Here is an 18,234-nt window from a genome sequence, read left to right on the forward strand (position 1 = left end):
GTAGGATTCTAGGATTCTATGATTACCAGCTTCGTTTCTGTCATGTCTGAAATCCTTCTCAGGTTCCCATCCCCCTGCCAAGAACATTAGCAAATCTCCCAGTGAGGATATTGATGACGGTTTTGCTAAGATGTAACCTGTCCTTCTGGTACGGGTCTCATCTTCCCCAAAACTTGTCTCAATGCTTCAGAAATCTAAAGCCCTCCTTCCTGCACCATGCCTCAGCAACTCTTTCATTTGCTCTATCTTCCTATTTCTGTACTCACTAGCATGTGGCACATCACTTTCCTAGCTCTCTAATCCTGCTTTCAGTACCTCATCCCTCTTTCTATCTTTGCCATTGGTACCTATGTGGACCACGACCGAAGGGGTGTCTGGACAAATACATGAATAGGATGGGAAAAGAGGGATATGTACCCCGGCAGGGTAGGGGGTTGTAGCTCAGTCGGACAGCATGGTCGGTGCAGACTTGGAGGGCCAAAGGGCCTGTTCCTGTGCTGTAATTTTCCTTGTTCTCTTTGTTTGACCTCTGGCTGTTCACCCGCATAAGAATGTCCTTCAGCTGCTTGGTGATATCCTTGACTCTAGCACCAGGGAGGCAACGTACCATCCTGGAGTCACATCTACGGCTGCAGAAATGCCTAACTATTGAAGCCCCCACCACTATTGCTATTCCATTCTTCTTTCTCCCTCCTGTGCACCTGAACCATCCACAATGCTATCGTCTTGACCCTGGCTGCACTCCTCTGATGAACTATCACCCTCACCTGTGTCCAAAACAGAGAACCAGTTAGTGAGTGAGAGGGATGTATGGGGCTCCTGCCTAGTTCTCCTGGACTGTATGGTGTTTACCGATTCCTATTCTGTCTGCATGCTCTTAACCTGCGGTGTGACCACTTCCCTAAACATACGATCCATATAGTTTTCAGCCTAGCGGATGTGCCACACTGACTCCCGCCATCACTCGAGTCCTGAAGCCTGCAGCTGAAGTTTCTGCAACTCGTGACACTTCTTGCATATGTGGCCATCTTGATCATGGGAAGAGTCCAAAACTCCCACACGCTACAAGATGCGCATTCCATGCAGCCAAACTTCCTTACCATGTCTTAACTGTACTTACAACACCAGGTTAAAGTCCAACAGGTTTATTTGGTAGCAAAAGCCACTAGCTTTCGGAGCGCTGCTCCTTCGTCAGGTAAGTGGGAGTTCCGTTCACAAACTCAATTTACAAAATAATAGTTGGAATGCGAGTCTTTACAGGTAATCAAGTCTTAAAGGTACAGACAATGTGAGTGGCGAGAGGGTTAAGCACAGGTTAAAGAGATGTGAATTGTCTCCAGCCAGGACAGTTCGTGAGATTTTGCAAGCCCAGGCAAGTCGTGGGGGTTGCAGATAATGTGACATGAACCCAAGATCCCGGTTGAGGCCATCCTCGTGTGCAGGACTTGGCTATCAGTCTCTGCTCAGTGACGTGTGTCGTGAAGGCCGCAACGCTTACCCGAAGATCAGAGGCCGAATGCCCGTGACCGCTGAAGTGTTCCCCCACAGGAAGAGAATACTCTCACCAGGCAAGAGTGTTCTCTTCCTGTTGGGGAACACTTCAGCGGTCATGGGCATTCAGCCTCTGATCTTCGGGTAAGCGTTCTCCAAGGCAGCCTTCACGACACACGATAGCGCAGAGTCGCTGAGCAGAAACTTTTAGCCAAGTTCCGCACACATGAGGACGGCCTCAACCGGGATCTTGGGTTCATGTCACACTATCTGCAACCCCCACGACTTGCCTGGGCTTGCAAAATCTCACTGGCTGTCCTGGCTGGAGACAATCCACATCTCTTTAACCTGTGCTTAACCCTCTCTTCACTCACATTGTCTGTACCTTTAAGACTTGATTACCTGTAAAGACTCGCATTCCAACCATTATTTTGTAAATTGAGTTTGTGTCTTTATATGCCCTGCAATGCTCACCCTGTTTTAAGTCTCCCAGGACTGTTCTCTCACACTCCTCTTTGCTCTGTTTTAAGCCTTTCTGGGGCTGCTCCCCTCTCTTTCTCACTTCGCCTTATGCTATTTGAAGCCTCCATGGAGCCACTCACTCTCGCTGCTCCTCAGTATTGTTTTTCACTGTGGGTGTGCTCTCTCTCTCTCACTTCTCGAGTTGCACACTCTCATTCCTCTTAATGCAGTTTTAAGTCTCCCTGCGGGCATTGTCTCTCACTTTGCCTTGTGCTGTTTTAAGTTTCTTGGGGCACCCTCTCTTGTTCCACCTTGCATTGTTTTAAGTCTCCGAGGGCTTTTTCTTTGTGACTCCAAGGTGGCATGCTTGCTCACAAGCACTGACAGCCCGACTGGTTTCCTTCCTCTTAGTCACACTGTTATGCCTTAGCTTGATAATATGCAGCTGTGTGGGACCTGATGAAGGATCACAGTGTGGGTGCATCCTGATAGATGGGTGACAAGAGGGCAAGTGGATGGGATAATGTGCATGGCATTGTTCACCATCCATTCATCTGCTGAGTCCTCATGGCTAACAGTATGACTGCAGAATATCTGTACCAAGTGGTGTTGACAAGACAATGCCATCCCTCTGGCCATGTCTTGAGTGCTCACTCCAACTTACAGTGGTTCTGTAGAGTACATTTGATCAGGCAGCAACAATGACAGTTCTCCGATAGCGGAAGCCCATGATAGGCCATTCATTCCAGTATCAATTAACAGTTGAACAGCATTAAGAGCTTTAGCACACCTGACAAGACAATTACATCTCCTCTGGGACAGAGCGATTTCAGCATTGATGACGTATCTCTCCAATGAGCCCTTCTGTGACCCCTCACTACTTTCAAGACCACCTGAATGAAAATAAATGGATAGAAATATAAATGGGGTGAAAGTGGAGGAGAGAGTTCACAATCTGAAGTTGTTGAACTCAGTGTTAAGTCCGGAAGGTTGTAACGTGCCTGTTTGGAAGTTGAAGTGCTGTTCTTCCAGTTTGCGTTGGGCTTCACTGGAACATTGCCATAGACCAAGGACCGATCTGTGGACATGAGAGCAGGATGGTGTGTTGAAATGGCAGGCGACCGGAAGGTCTGGGTTCTGCTTGCGGATAGAACCGAAGGCAAAGCGATCACCCTGTCTGCGTTTAGTCTCCGTTGTAGAGTAGACCGCATTGGGAATAGTGAACGTAATAGTCCAGATTAAAGGAGATGCACGTGAAGCGCTGCTTCACCTGAAAAGCCTTCAGCTGTGACCACAAGCAGCTGCAGGCAACTTCAAATGATCTGAGTGCTTTTCAATTCCTTTTTTTTGTGTAAACAATGCGGCTACAAACAATGGCGGTATTTGAGATGCATTCAAGCGTGAAGGGAATGGTAAATAAACACAGCTGACTGCATGCTGAGTAGAAACCATGAAGCTGTTAATCAAATGAGGACTGAGCTGAAATTAAATGGCAACAAAGGCCCGTAGCTTCTGGCCCAAATCCCGATTTAAGTGGATTGTATGTTGCACATGTGTGTAAGTCACAGACATGCACACAGACATGCACACAGACATGCGCGCCCACAGTGTGCCAAGTTGAAAGTTCCGATTCTGCAGTCTCTCTCTAACTTCCGTCATTTGCGCTGATGATAGGCGTGTATTGCACTTTTTTTTGGTACAGCTGCCGCGAGTAGGGGCAACAGACATTCTTTGGGTGGGTTAATGTTTTAGTAAATGTTTCAAAAAGATGTTTAACATGTAATGCACACAAAGTGAAGGATTTTTAAAAATTTACAACTTTGTTGTGATATACGAATTCCAGTAAAAAGTGCATTCATATATAACAAGGTGGATGTGTCTGGAATACGTTTCTGCTAAAGTCCATTTGGATTTTGCTATGTATTTTAAGCAATGTTTATCCCAATTTTAAGACTCTTCCTAATGCAGTGTTGATCCTTACAAGCCTACATTTACAGTGAGAAGTATATATCTTGGCCAGTTCAAATGTTTTAGGAAAGTATCTTCCTTAATGTGACATATGCAAGTCTCATGTAAGCTGATGTGAACTATCTATCTGATAGGTATTGCAGAATCCAGTGCAGATTGAAAATCTGGAGTCATGCTGGTACATCACGCTTTTTGCTTGGCTTTTTAACTGAAGCTATTTTTGAGGCTTTGACATGGGCATAGAAGAGTCAGGCTATTTGTAAAATGTACAATTTTTATGTCCAAACCCTCCCCATCCCACTCTCCCTCCCACTTTCCTCCTTCCCCCTCCCACTCCCGCCTTCCCACTTCCTTCCTTACCCCTCCTCTTCTTACCCCTCCTCATATCTCTCCTTCCCTGCCTTACCTCCTTGTTTAGAGACAACAGAATTGTTGTATTAATGTATAAAAATATTTTAATGATTGTTGAGTTAGAGAAAAAATATATTTTGTACGAACTTTGAAAAGATGAGGCAATTAAACAAAATGTCATAGTGCAGCTGCTGAAGTTAAATGTTATGATGTGGAGATGCCGGCATTGGACTGGGGTAAACACAGTAAGGAGTCTAACAACACCAGGTTAAAGTCCAACAGGTTTATTTGGTAGCAAACGCCACTAGCATTCGGAGCGCTGCTCCTTCGTCAGGTGAGTGGGAGATCTGCTCATAAACAGCAAACAGGGCATATAAAGACACAAACTCAATTTACAGAATAATGATTCATTATTCATTATTCTGTAAATTGAGTTTGTGTCTTTATATGCCCTGTTTGCTGTTTATGAGCAGATCTCCCACTCACCTGACGAAGGAACAACGCTCCGAAAGCTAGTGGCGTTTGCTACCAAATAAACCTGTTGGACTTTAACCTGGCGATGTTAGAGTCCTTACGAAGTTAAATGTTAACATGGTATCAAACTTTTGTATTTATAACATTAATTTTGTTAATAAATGTTTTCTATTAAACTTTACAAAATTCTACTAATGCTTTATTCAAACATTAAAACAAAACATTTAAATATGAAATTATACAAATGCTTTATTGAAACATCAAAACAGTTAAATATGAGGATAATTATAAATGAAGTAAGCAAGGCAGAAGAATACTAATAATAAACACATTTAGATTTTCCACAGCCTAAAATGTGAACTCTCCTTTCCTCAACTTCATGCAGTAAGGTATCCAAATCATGGTCCGAGAAGTTCTGACCTCTCTTCACAATTACATTTTCAGTTTCCATGTTCTAAATTGAAATATACGAACACTTATAAGCATGCCACACGTAAAGTTATAAGCATGCCACACGTAAAGTTATAAGCATGCCACACATAACACAATGCAGATTTAAATATGGGTTTCACAGATTTAAAACAGATAACAAAACCTGTGTTCATTTATACATATTAAATAATAAATCATAAAAAATGAAATTAAAAATTACACTTTAAATGAGCCAATAATAATAGCATCAACTACTGAAAAGAAATAGCAACAAAGAAACGATTTAAAAGAAAGCTTCAACATAACACAACATGGGGAGTGCGGCACGGTGGCACAGTGGTTAGCACTGCTGCCTCACAGTGCCAGGGACCCGGGTTTGATTCCAGGCTTGGGTCACTGTCTGTGTGGAGTTTGCACATTTTACCTGTGTCTGCGTGGGTTTCCTCCGGGTGCTCTGGTTTCCTCCCACAGTCCAAAGATGTGCGGATTGGCAATGCTAAATTACCTCTAGGGTAAATGCATGGGGTTATGGCAATAGGGCATGGGTGGGATTGTGGTTGGTGCAGACTCGATGGGCTGAATGGCCTCCTTCTGCACTGTACAATTCTATAACTTTTATAACAGATGGGAAATCCTTCTACTCGGTTTTCAATGCAAAACTGTAATTTCCCAGTAAGGCCTCAATGGCATTCCCAGTTGGGCCTTGTCATGGGGGCGCTGGGATCTGCAAAGGTCATATTGCTGAAGGCTGCTTCTCCCATCGGGAGTTCGATTGCATTTTTTGAACGCAGGTGAGTGCGCAAAAAGATTCTATCATGTCTTTCCGCTGCTAATTGGAAATTATCGGCCAAGTTTTCAAAGGGTTGGAAGGTATTTCAAAGACTCTGAGCTTTTTATGAAGGCTCAGTGACTTGAAATACATGCAATATTAAAACAATGGGGCTGAGTCAACAACTGTGGAGATGGGAATTCACTCCTATTGAAATCTGACAGTCAGAGGACATCAAAGGGTCTACTCACACCTGCAGGAAAGGGGAAACACTGATGCAGAAGAGAGTGCTGCTGTGATTTAAAAGCCTGCCAGTTGACCAGGGGGCATGGAGATGAAGTGACCAGGCCATTTGAAAGTCCTCACAAATAACAGGCAGGTATGAAGATGTTGAACAGAGAGCTGCCTGAAATCACCATGCCAGGGGCATGAAGGGGAGGGGCTCTGAGGGGGCAGGTTCTAAGGTTGGGTTTTTAAAGAACACCCCAATTTCTGAAAAGTTGGGCTGGTTGGCATGATTCCCTAGATGCATAAATCTCCATCCATCACATGGGAGAATCCCACCTGACAGACACTGCCAGCGCCAGTGGGAACACTCCCATTTTCCCGATGGTGTGGGCATTTAGTCCCAATTCGGGAGAATTGTGTCCATTAGCTCTGTTCTGTCTCTCTCTCTCCCTACAGATACTGTCAGATTTGCTGAGATTTTCCAGCATTTTTGTTTTTGTTCTCGATTTCGTAACCCCATGTTGGCCATTTTTGCCAAGATATTTTCAGTCAGCGGCCATGCTACACAGCAGGTGGCCAGTTAGGCAGATTTCAGGACTTTGTAAAGGGCATTGAAAGGAGGTTGACTGGGATTTTCCATTTGGACTGCACTTTCCTGATACTACAGAGGCAGGCACTCAGTGGCAGGCTGGTGGGCCACTGATCCGGGGAGGCCGACAAACCCCCCCTGCCTACCCTGGTTGCCAGAGTGCAGGAGTAGTCTAAAGGTTGCCCTACACAAAGGAGAGGGACATGTTGACTGGTAGTGTCTCAGAGAGATGTGTTGACCCGTTAGAAAAAATCTCAATTACAAGGGAGGAAGTGTTAGGTTTTTTAGGAAACATTAAGACAGACAAATCCCCAGGGCCGGATGGCATCTATCCTAGACTCCTCAGGAAGGCAAGAGATGAAATTGCTGGGCCTCTAACAGAAATCTTTGTCTCTTCACTGGACACAGGTGAGGTCCCAGAGGATTGGAGGATAGAAAATGTGGTCCCGTTATTTAAGAAGGCTAGCAAGGATAACCCGGGTAATTATAGGTCGGTGAGCTTGACGTCCGTGGTAGGAAAATTGTTGGAGAAGATTCTTAGAGATAGGATATATGCACATTTAGAACTGAATAATCTCATTAGCGATAGACAGCATGCTTTTGTACGAGGGAGGTCATGCCTCACAAATTTGATTGAGTTTTTTGAGGAGGTGACAAAAACGATTGACGAGGGAAGGGCCGTGGATGTCGTCTATATGGATTTTAGTAAAGCGTTTGACAAGGTCCCTCATGGCAGGCTGGTGCAAAAGGTTAAATCTCATGGGATAAAAGGTGAGCTAGCTAGATGGGTGGAGAACTGGCTTAGCCATAGAAGACAGAGGGTAGCAGTGGAGGGGTCTTTTTCCGGTTGGAGGTCTGTGACTAGTGGAGTTCTGATGTGGAGATGCTGGCGTTGGACTGGGGTAAAAAGTCTAACAACACCAGGTTAAAGTCCAACAGGTTTATTTGGTAGCAAACGCCACTAGCTTTCGGAGCGCTGCTCCTTCGTCAGGTGAGTGGGAGATCTGCTCATACACAGCAAACAGGGCATATAAAGACACAAACTCAATTTACAGAATAATGAATGATGATTGGAATGCGAGTCTTTACAGCTAATCAAGTCTTAAGGGTACAGACAATGTGAGTGGAGAGAGCATTAGCACAGGTTAAAGAGATGTGTATTGTCTCCAGACAAGACAGCCAGTGAGACTTTGCAAGTCCAGGCAAGTTGTGGGAGTTACAGATAGTGTGACATGAACCCAAGATCCCGGTTGAGGCTGTCCTCATGTGTGTGGAACCTGGCTATCAGTCTCTGCTCAGTGACTCTGCGCTGTCATGTGTTGTGAAGGCCGCCTTGGAGAATGCTTACCCGAAGATCAGAGGCCGAATGCCCGTGATCGCTGAAGTGCTCCCCAACAGGAAGAGAACAGTCTTGCCTGGTGATTGTCGAGCGGTGTTCATTCATCCGTTGTCGTAACGTCTGCATGGTTTCCCCAATGTACTATGCCCCGGGAAATCCTTTCCTGCAGCATATCAGATAGACACAGGTAGACTAAACACGTTAAAGAAGCCATCCCCTACGGACAAGCCCTCCGTATACACAGGATCTGCTCGGATGAGGAGGATCGCAACAGACACCTCCAGACGCTGAAAGATGCCCTCATAAGAACAGGATATGGCGCTAGACTCATCGATCGACAGTTCCGACGCGCCACAGCGAAAAACCGCACCGACCTCCTCAGAAGACAAACACGGGACACGGTGGACAGAGTACCCTTCGTCGTCCAATACTTCCCCAGAGCGGAGAAGCTACGACATTTCCTCCGGAGCCTTCAACATGTCAATGATGAAGACGAACATCTCGCCCAGGCCATCCCCACACCCCCACTTCTTGCCTTCAAACAACCGCACAACCTCAAACAGACCATTGTCCGCAGCAAACTACCCAGCCTTCAGGAGAACAGTGACCACGACACCACACAACCCTGCCACAGCAACCGCTGCAAGACGTGCCGGATCATTGACACGGATACCATCATCTCACGTGAGAACACCCTCCACCAGGTACACGGTACATACTCTTGCAACTCGGCCAACGTTGTCTACCTGATACGCTGCAGGAAAGAATGTCCCGAGGCATGGTACATTGGGGAAACTATGCAGATGCTACAACAACGGATGAATGAACACCGCTCAACAATCACCAGGCAAGACTGTTCTCTTCCTGTTGGGGAGCACTTCAGCGGTCACTGGCATTCAGCCTCTGATATTCGGGTAAGCATTCTCCAAGGCGGCCTTCACAACACACGACAGCGCAGAGTCACTGAGCAGAGACTGATAGCCAGGTTCCGCACATATGAGGACAGCCTCAACCGGGATCTTGGGTTCATGTCACACTATCTGTAACTCCCACAACTTGCCTGGACATGCAAAGTCTCACTGGCTGTCCTGTCTGGAGACAATACACATCTCTTTAACCTGTGCGAATGCTCCCCCCACTCACATTGTCTGCACCTTTAAGACTTGATTAGCTGTAAAGACTCGCATTCCAATCATTGTTCATTATTCTGTAAGTTGAGTTTGTGTCTTTATATGCCCTGTTTGCTGTGCATGAGCAGATCTCCCACTCACCTCACGAAGGAGCAGCGCTCCGAAAGCTAGTGGCGTTTGCTACCAAATAAACCTGTTGGACTTTAACCTGGTGTTGTTAGACTCCTTACTAGTGGAGTTCCGCAGGGCTCTGTACTGGGACCTCTGCTGTTTGTGATATATATAAATGATTTGGAGGAAGATGGAGCTGGTGTGATTAGTAAGTTTGCGGACGACACAAAGATTGCTGGAGTTGCTGATAGTGATGAACATTGTCAGAGAATACAGCAGGATATAGATAGGCTGGAACATTGGGCAGAGAAATGGCAGATGGAATTTAATCCAGTTAAATGCGAAGTGATACATTTCGGTAGATCTAATGTAAGGGGGAGCTATACAATAAATGGCAGAACCATCAGGAGTATAGACACGCAGAGGGACCTGGGTGTACAACTCCACAGATCCTTAAAGGTGGCAGCACAGGTGGAGAGGGTGGTGAAGAAGGCATATGGCATGTTTGCCTTTATTGGACGGGGCACAGAATATAAAAGTTGGCATTTGATGTTGCGGCATAGAACGTTGGTTAGGCCACATTTGGAATACTGCATTCAGTTCTGGTCGCCGCACTACCAGAAGGACATGGAGGCTTTGGAGAGAGTACAGAAAAGGTTTACCAGGATGTTGCCTGGTATGGAGGGTCTTAGCTATGAGGAGAGATTGGGTAAACTGGGGATGTTCTCCCTGGAAAGACGGAGGATGAGGGGCGACCTAACAGAGGTGTATAAAATTATGAAGGGCATAGATAGGGTGAACAGTGGGAAGCTTTTTCCCAGGTCGGAGGTGACGAACACAAGGGGGTCACAGGTTCAAGGTGAGGGGGGGCAAGGTTCAACACAGATGTCAGGAGGATGTATTTTACACAGAGGGTGGTGGGGGCCTGGAATGCACTGCCAAGCAAGGTGATTGAGGCGGACACGCTGGGATCGTTAAAGACTTATCTAGATAGCCACATGAACAGACTGGGAATAGAGGGATACGAACAAATGGTCTAGTTGGGCACATGAGCGGCGCAGGCATGGAGGGCCGAAGGGCCTGTTTCTGTGCAGTATTGTTCTTTGTTCTTTATATTGGATTCACCCCCAACAGTGGTGGCCTGGATGCTGAATCTGATTTTTCGTTTACATTCTTTTTAAAACTTGGCAAACTCCATGCTAAAGTGCCCCCTCAGTTGCTTACTTTCTACTTCAGCCTGCTGCCCCTCTCAAGTTGGAAGACCTCAGATACCTTCCCCCCCCCTCCCCCACCAAACTTTGGGAATCCACCTACAGCCCTGAATTGGACGGGGAACCTGTCTTCATGCACTCGGATTGAAGAGATAAAGTTCATGATGATTTAAATGATCCTCACTGTGGAAGTCAAGTCTGGGATTAGAAGTTACCTGGCTGAAAAAGAAAAAAGGGGATAAGACCTCCGGAGTTGAGAATAGCTTTGGACTTGTTCCCAGAGAATGAAATGCCACTTAAGGGACAAAGTAAAGTATAACAATGGAGGGGGGTTTTCAGTCATTTTAAACGTTAATCGGCAAATCTTTTCTGTAGTTTATAGTTTATGTTGCCTTCTGAATAGTGTTTGGACACTGTTGATCTTAGCTTGTTTATTTACAGTAAAAGTCTTAAAACTTGAAATTTTGTTGTATGACTCTTCCAGTCAGTGCCTGGAAATTCACATATCTTTTAAAAAGTTATCAGTGTCTGTAAGGACCAGAACAACAGTAGCACAACTTCATTGTTGTGACTTACAAAATTATCCACCGTTCCATGTGGTGTTCACATAATTGGTGCAAATCTAAAACAATTTGACATCAGATTAAAGAAGCAAATTTAGCAAATGAATACTTTGAGACATATCTGATTCATTCTTCTCTTGTGAAAACTGTGTTCAATTTTCTTAAAAATTGTATTTCAAATGTTTCCTACTTGCAAAATAGTATGAGCTATTATGAGAATGACAACGTGCATGTTCGAGGCTCCTTTTTATAACTTATAATCATTAGTATTCAAGCTTGCATGTGTATCCAGTAAAATGATGATATTTATTTTAAACTTCAATTAAGTAAGTTACACAGTAAAGATACCCAGATCCACCATAACCCCTCATATTTACCATGGCTAATCCACCTAGTCTACACATTCTAGGCCACTAAATGATAATTTACCATGACCAATTCACCTAACCTGCACATCTTTGGACTGTGGGAGGAAACTGGATCACCTGGAGGAAACCCACACAGACATGAGGAGAATGTGCAAACTCCACAGAGACTGTCACCCAAGGCTGGAATTGAACCCGGCTACCTGGTGCTGTGAGGAAACGGTGCTAACCACTGTGCCACCATGCTGCCCACATTAGGATAACTTTGAGGGCTTTTTTTTTTGGTTTTGATTGCAGTCAAGATGTGATCGTTGAATCAACTCTTATTATGGTGAAAAACTTTATAACAAAGAAGCAGATTTCATTTGGGAATGAGGTGTAGTCAATTTATTAACATTTGCTTTATAAATGTATAAATTATTCCACCACAACTACTAAGAACTTCTTCCTGCTGTGCATCTACATTTGAATGTCCATTTAATTGAAGCATTTCTTCAAGGAATTCTCCTTCTAATGTGATGGAACGTTCTTTAATTCCTCCATACCATACACACCGATTTGTCCAGAGAATGGGTACGATCCTGAACTAATCTTTCCAAAGCGAACTGAAAATATTGTAGAGAGCTAGTTCATTCTATTTTCCTGTGGCAAAGGTCAAATTTGGAACCTAATAGTCTTCAGTGAGATTAGTAAGCTGCTGGAACTGGTGTTGTGAGTGCAAAACCACATCCCATTAAGCCATATTTTATGTCATTTCATCAGAAAAGAATTTTCTTTTCTAGAAATTCTTTTTGATATAAACTAGATTCAGACAACAGTCCTCAGTAACACAAAAACAGGGAATCTATGTTCTGACAAAATTGTTTTTATTTACATTTAGATCACAAACACCGACACTTATAGCAATTTCCGAACTGTTACATTTTAAATTTTTACTTCTGCTGCACTGAATTTTGTTTTCTTCTCTTAGTTTACAAGCCTTGCGAAAGGAGAAATCTCGAGATGCTGCTCGTTCACGCAGAGGAAAGGAAAACTTTGAGTTCTACGAATTGGCAAAACTGCTGCCTCTCCCAGCAGCCATCACAAGTCAATTAGATAAAGCATCAATAATTCGCCTCACCATTAGTTATCTGAAAATGAGGGACTTTGCAAACCTAGGTGACCCGCCCTGGAATTTGAGGATGGAGGGACCCCCACCTAACACATCTGTGAAAGGTAAGGAAATTAGTTCAGATTAGTATAGTAGACCTACTATTACTGTGCTTCAACTGCAATTATGGTGACCCATACCTGAGCATCTAAAAGCATTTAGAATAGCTAATTTGTGTATTCCTGGTACCTTAAACAAAGATGATTGTAGTCTTTCCCTTTCACAATGTAGACATCGTGGAGCAGCTGTATAAGGGTAATTTTTCTTTACTTTTACTTCTCCTGTGGTCATCAGTTTTACTTCAAGGTCTCAGCCTTTATCAAAAGCTTTGGCTTCAACTGCACATTATTACCGCCAAATAGCTAGGAGCTTCCAACCAGATTGGTACATTCTGAGTATGATCATTTTTGCAGAAATTTCCACTGTATAGTCTATATCAGTATTAATTCATGGTCATGAGGTGGAGATGCCAGCGTTGGATTGGAGTGAGCACAGTAAGAAGTCTCACAACACCAGGTTAAAGTCCAACGGGTTTATTTGGAATCACAAGCTTTCTTGTGACTCCAAGTAGGACTTTAACCTGGTGCAGTGAGACTTCGTGGTGGTGCAACCCCTTGTGCTGTAAATGTTTGAGAATTTTTGCTTTCCCAAATATATTTAAAACAAAATGGAAGTTGAATTGTTATTGCTTTTATTTCAGCAAAGAGATAATCATTGTTAATAATTTTGCCTGTCGAATCTCAAAGACAGAGTACCTGTGACCAACAACACCTGTAATTATGGTTTCATTACTGATGGTTAGAAATAAGAGATGGATTAGTTTGAGTTACTTACCTCTGTATTTCTGTAAAATTTCCAGTTACAAATTTTGAGGTTTATAGATTTTATTATATCAAGATGTATAAACTGTTGAGCACGGTATTTTTGGAAGTTAATGTTGTGAGGGACTAATACCTCACTGTCTATTTTTATAGAATATGTATAGATGTCCGCATGGCTATTTCTAAAATTTTAAAAACTGAACAAAGATCCTTATAGCTCAATCTATGGCCGTGCTTTTCCAGCCCCATCATGGTGGGACCCGCCATGGGAAATTAGGTGGTCCAGACAGATGTCGATTGACGTTTGGCAAGACTTAATGATCCCAGTGGCGGATGGGGATGGAAAACTCCACCCAATGTCTGTCTCTGAACAAAAGGAGCTGCTTGGCAGTATCAGGGAAACTAGCACATTGTTATCCCTAGGAAACCATTAACGACCCCCTCCACAGGTCAAATTCAAAGAGAGATATATAAAGGCGATCTCAATTTTATAACCCATGCTGGCCAACAGTTATCTGCTTATCTTTAAGTCAAAGGACCTCGCAATCTTCCCAGGTACATATCCATTGTCAAAGACAGTGTGGAAAGATGGAAGCCATGTGACATGACATTTTGGTCTGTGGAACCAGTAATATTGCCTTGCTGAATTGAAAAAGCTAAGACTGCTGCTTACGATCTTACTGTAAGCCCCGCAGAAAAGGTCCCAACTGCACTGCTTCTGCTGGAAATTCTGTACAATTGCCTACAAGACTATCTCATCGATTGAAGTCAACAGCACCGGCAAAGTTAATAATACAGCATCAGTTTTTAGCCAACCAACCTCCGTGAAGAAATGCCTCATTGGGCATTGATTCCAGACTCTGGAACCCACATGAAACAATTCTTATTTCCTCTGTGGTCCCTGGATTGTAAATTACTCTTTTCTCTGTCCCTCGCTTTACTATCTGAAGGTCAGGAAGATGTTACAAAGGCTCTTTTTGCATTTTAAGTATGTGCAAATAAACTAACCATTTGAGATCATCCTATCTTGAGTTAGCTGCATGATTGAAAATTGGATCGCACCAAAACTGAGGGGTTGGGAAATATGCCACGGCTTATCAAAAGGGAAACAAATCAAAACACTTTGGGCCTGAATTTACCATTTTGATTCTAAGTGCTGGGCGGACTTGAATCTAGGAGTATTTCAGATCCAACTTTTAGACCTGTTCTGAGGTGCCCCCTCTGCCTGAAAAAACTCAGCGATTCTGAATCGCGCTGCACAAACCTGTGGGTGGGGCTTATCGCACCCAAAACACTGCTGCTCTGATCGGCATCTCCAACTGCACATGCTCACAAAAAAAATGATAGAATGCTGCCCTCCTACCACATTGCGCCGGGCCCGGGCCCCCACAGACCTTGCCCCACCCCACTGGTGCAGAAGGTGAAGTCGCATGGGATCAGAGGTGAGTTGGCAAGATGGATACAGAACTGGCTCGGTCATAGAAGACAGAGGGTAGCAGTGGAACGGTGTGTTTCTGAATGGAGGGCTATGACAAGTGGCGTTCCTCAGGGATCAGTGCTGGGACCTTCGTAATATATATATATATAAATGATTTGGAGGAAAATGTAGCTGGTTTGATTAGTAAGTTTGCAGACGACACAAAGGTTGGTGGATTTGCGGATAGCGATGAGGAGCATCAGAGGATACAGCAGGATATAGATAGGTTGGAGGCTTTGGCGGAGAGATGGCAGATGGAGCTTAATCCGGACAAATGTGAGGTAATGCATTTTGGAAGGTCTAATAAAGATAGGAAATATACAGTAAATGGCAGAACCCTTGAGAGTATTGATAGGCAAAGGGATTTGGGTGTACAGTTACATAAGTCACTGAAAGTGGCAATGCAGGTGGAGAAGGTAGTCAAGAAGGCATACGGCATGCTTTCCTTCATCGGCCGGGGCATTAAGTTTAAAAATTGGCAAGTCATGTTGCAGCTTTATAGACCCTTAGTTAGGCCGCACTTGGAATATAATTTTCAATTCTGGTCGCCACACTACTAGCTTTAAATTGAGGGGTGATAGATATAGGACAGATGTCAGAGGTAAGTTCTTCACTCAGAGAGTAATAAGGGCGTGGAATGCCCTGCCTGCAACAGTAGTGGACTCGCCAACATTAAGGGCATTTAAATGGTCATTGGATAAACATGTGAATGATATTGGAATAGTGTAGGTTAGATGGGCTTTAGATTGGTTTCACAGATCGGCGCAACATCGAGAGCTGAAGGGCCTGTACTGCGCTGTAAGGTTCTATGTTCTAGAAGGATGTGGAGGCTTTGGAGAGGGTACAGAAAAGATTTACCAGGATGTTGCCTAGTATGGAGGGCATTAGCTATGAGGACAGGTTGGAGAAACTTGGTTTGTTCTCACTGGAACGACGGAGGTTGAGGGGTGACCTGATTATGAGGGGCATGGACAGAGTGGATAGTCAGAAGCTTTTTCCCAGGGTGGAAGAGTCAATTGCTAGGGGGTATAGGTTTAAGGTGCGAGGGGCAAGGTTTAAAGGAGATGTATGAAGCAAGTCTTTTCACAGAGGGTGCTATTCCTGTGCTGTAATTTTCTTTGTTCTTTGTTCTACCCCCATAACATTACTGAGCCCCTTATCCCCGCACCCCCAGCCCCATCACCCAGACCGATCGTGGCCCCTTCTCCCCCTTGTCCCCAACGATCTCAGGCAGAGTGGCAGCGGATCCCCCTTCCCCCTCACTCATCTCAGACAGAGTGGCAGCAGACCCCCCCACTTCCATCTCACTCATCACAGGCAGAGAGATCCACCCTCCTCCCTCCACCCTACAGATATCATGCAAGGTGATTCTCCCCCACTCCCACCCTGGACCCTCCCGCACAAGGCCCCCATCTCCTCCGGACTCGATAGCTGTGTGACACCTCCCTCTCTCTCCTCTGTCCCCATTCATTGAGGCACTCATCGATCACCCGGCCCCCTCCCCATCAGCACACCTGCAAGTGCTCACTTGCCTTCCCCTAACAAGCTTTGCTAACAAGCAAACTGCATGGAACTTGCTGGAATGCTCTGCCAAACTGCCTGCAGCTGATCTGCCCTAACAAGGGGCAGCTCCATAAAAACTCAAGGATGGACAGGCAGGCAGGCATTCCTGCACAAAATGTACACACGACCAGACCCCCCGATTTTCTGAGGGCGACCGGGAAGGCTACTGGATGCAGCAGAGGCGAGGCGGGACATCCTCTTCCCCCTCAGAAGGACGCAGACCAAGGGGGGCTGATGGAAATGCGGCCTGGGAGGAGGTCACCACCTCGGTCAGTGCCAGGGCACTAGCCCCCCAAACCGGGAAATAGTGCCGGAAAAAGGTCAATGACCTCATACGTTCGGCAAGGGTGAGTGCTGAACCCCATCTTGCATCGTCCCCGAGATCTCCCCCAGATCCTCCCAATCCCAGCACCCTGCATGCTTCCAGCTCCTGACCCCCAAGCACTTTCCTTTCCTTTAAGGGCCACCACCTGATACTCTGCAGGAATCACGCCACCATTTTCATGGCTCCTTCTGTCTCCACAGGAGAAGACCAACCACAACACCCGTGAGAGGGCGAAGACAGGGGATGGTGAGCCAGACCTTCGGGTCCTCACCCCCTTTGAGGAGTGGACGCTGGAGCTCTCAAGGGAAGGGGAGATGTGGGCTGTCAGCGACAGCATGATCGGGCTGCCATCAAGACGTGAGCATCAGTCATTCCTTCAGTCACTTTGAGACAACTTCTCGGGGGCACAAGTTTCGTGTGCGAGGGGCAACGTTTAAAAGGAGATGTACAAGGCATGTTTTTTTGCACAGAGAGGGTAGTGGGTGCCTGGAACTCGCTGCTGGGGGAGGTCGTGGATGCAGATATGATAGTGACCTTTAAGAGGCATCTCTACAGCTATGCCTATGGGACGGGAATAGAGGCATCTGGTCCCCGCAAGAGTAAGGGGTTACATATCAGATTGGCAGCCTGGTCGTCACAGGCTTGGAAGTCCGAAGGGCCTGTTCCTGTGATGTAATTTTGTTGGTTCTTTGTTCTATGTTCAATGGAGACATATGAATCATGTGTTTGGCATCCCGGATTCCTCTCCCGCCTTGCACTTAACCTTGTGTCCTGCGTTGCAGGGACAGATCCGGACACCCCGGGGCCTCTGGACAACAGGCCCCTGCTGCAGCTCCCGCCCATCCTGGTCCAGACAGCTCGGACGAGTCCTCGGAGGATATGGGTGAAGAGACCTCTGAGGGTGGCACCGTTTGGCGTCAGCTTCCACCTCACAACTCACCATCCCAAATACTGACATATCGGTGGGTCCAGTTAGTGTTGAGGCTTCTGGGTCACTCTCTGGTGAACACGACACATTTGCTGATGTAGATCGGGTGGAGGAGGGAACGTACGAGGCCTCTGGCACATGGGGGCCTGCCGAAGGTGAGGACTCAGCTGGCCCCAGGCTACATGCTGGTCCTCTGAGATCACTTCTCCCTCGGCTGCTGGAGATGCAGCAACAGAGTCAGGGAATGCAGGAGGGGTTGACGGCCACACTGGACTGACTGTGAGGCTGTTGGGAGGAGTCCCAAAGCTTTCAGGTGGATCAGCTATTGCCTGTCTTGCATGCTTCCCAGGCCAACACTGCAAGGGTGGCGTTTGCAGTGGAAAGCCTGAGGCAGGGAATCCTCACCATGAGAGGCAGGCTCCAAGCGATGGCCCGAGTTACAGCAGGCACAGCTGAGGGACTGAACAGGCTTCTTGAGATTCTGCGG

General features: G+C 45.7%; 1 protein-coding gene across 1 annotated transcript in view; it reads left to right on the top strand.

Annotated features, from left to right (window-relative positions):
- The window catches only part of npas3 (neuronal PAS domain protein 3), a 1,397,016-nt gene that overhangs the window by 392,630 nt on the left and 986,152 nt on the right, over positions 1-18,234 (top strand). The window contains exon 3 of the mRNA XM_078233737.1: positions 12,454-12,698. Coding sequence (XP_078089863.1) covers positions 12,454-12,698 — 245 coding nt within the window. The remainder of the gene's footprint in view (positions 1-12,453; positions 12,699-18,234) is intronic.

The sequence above is a fragment of the Mustelus asterias genome, chromosome 18, assembly GCF_964213995.1.
Source record: "Mustelus asterias chromosome 18, sMusAst1.hap1.1, whole genome shotgun sequence".
NCBI lineage: Eukaryota > Metazoa > Chordata > Chondrichthyes > Carcharhiniformes > Triakidae > Mustelus > Mustelus asterias.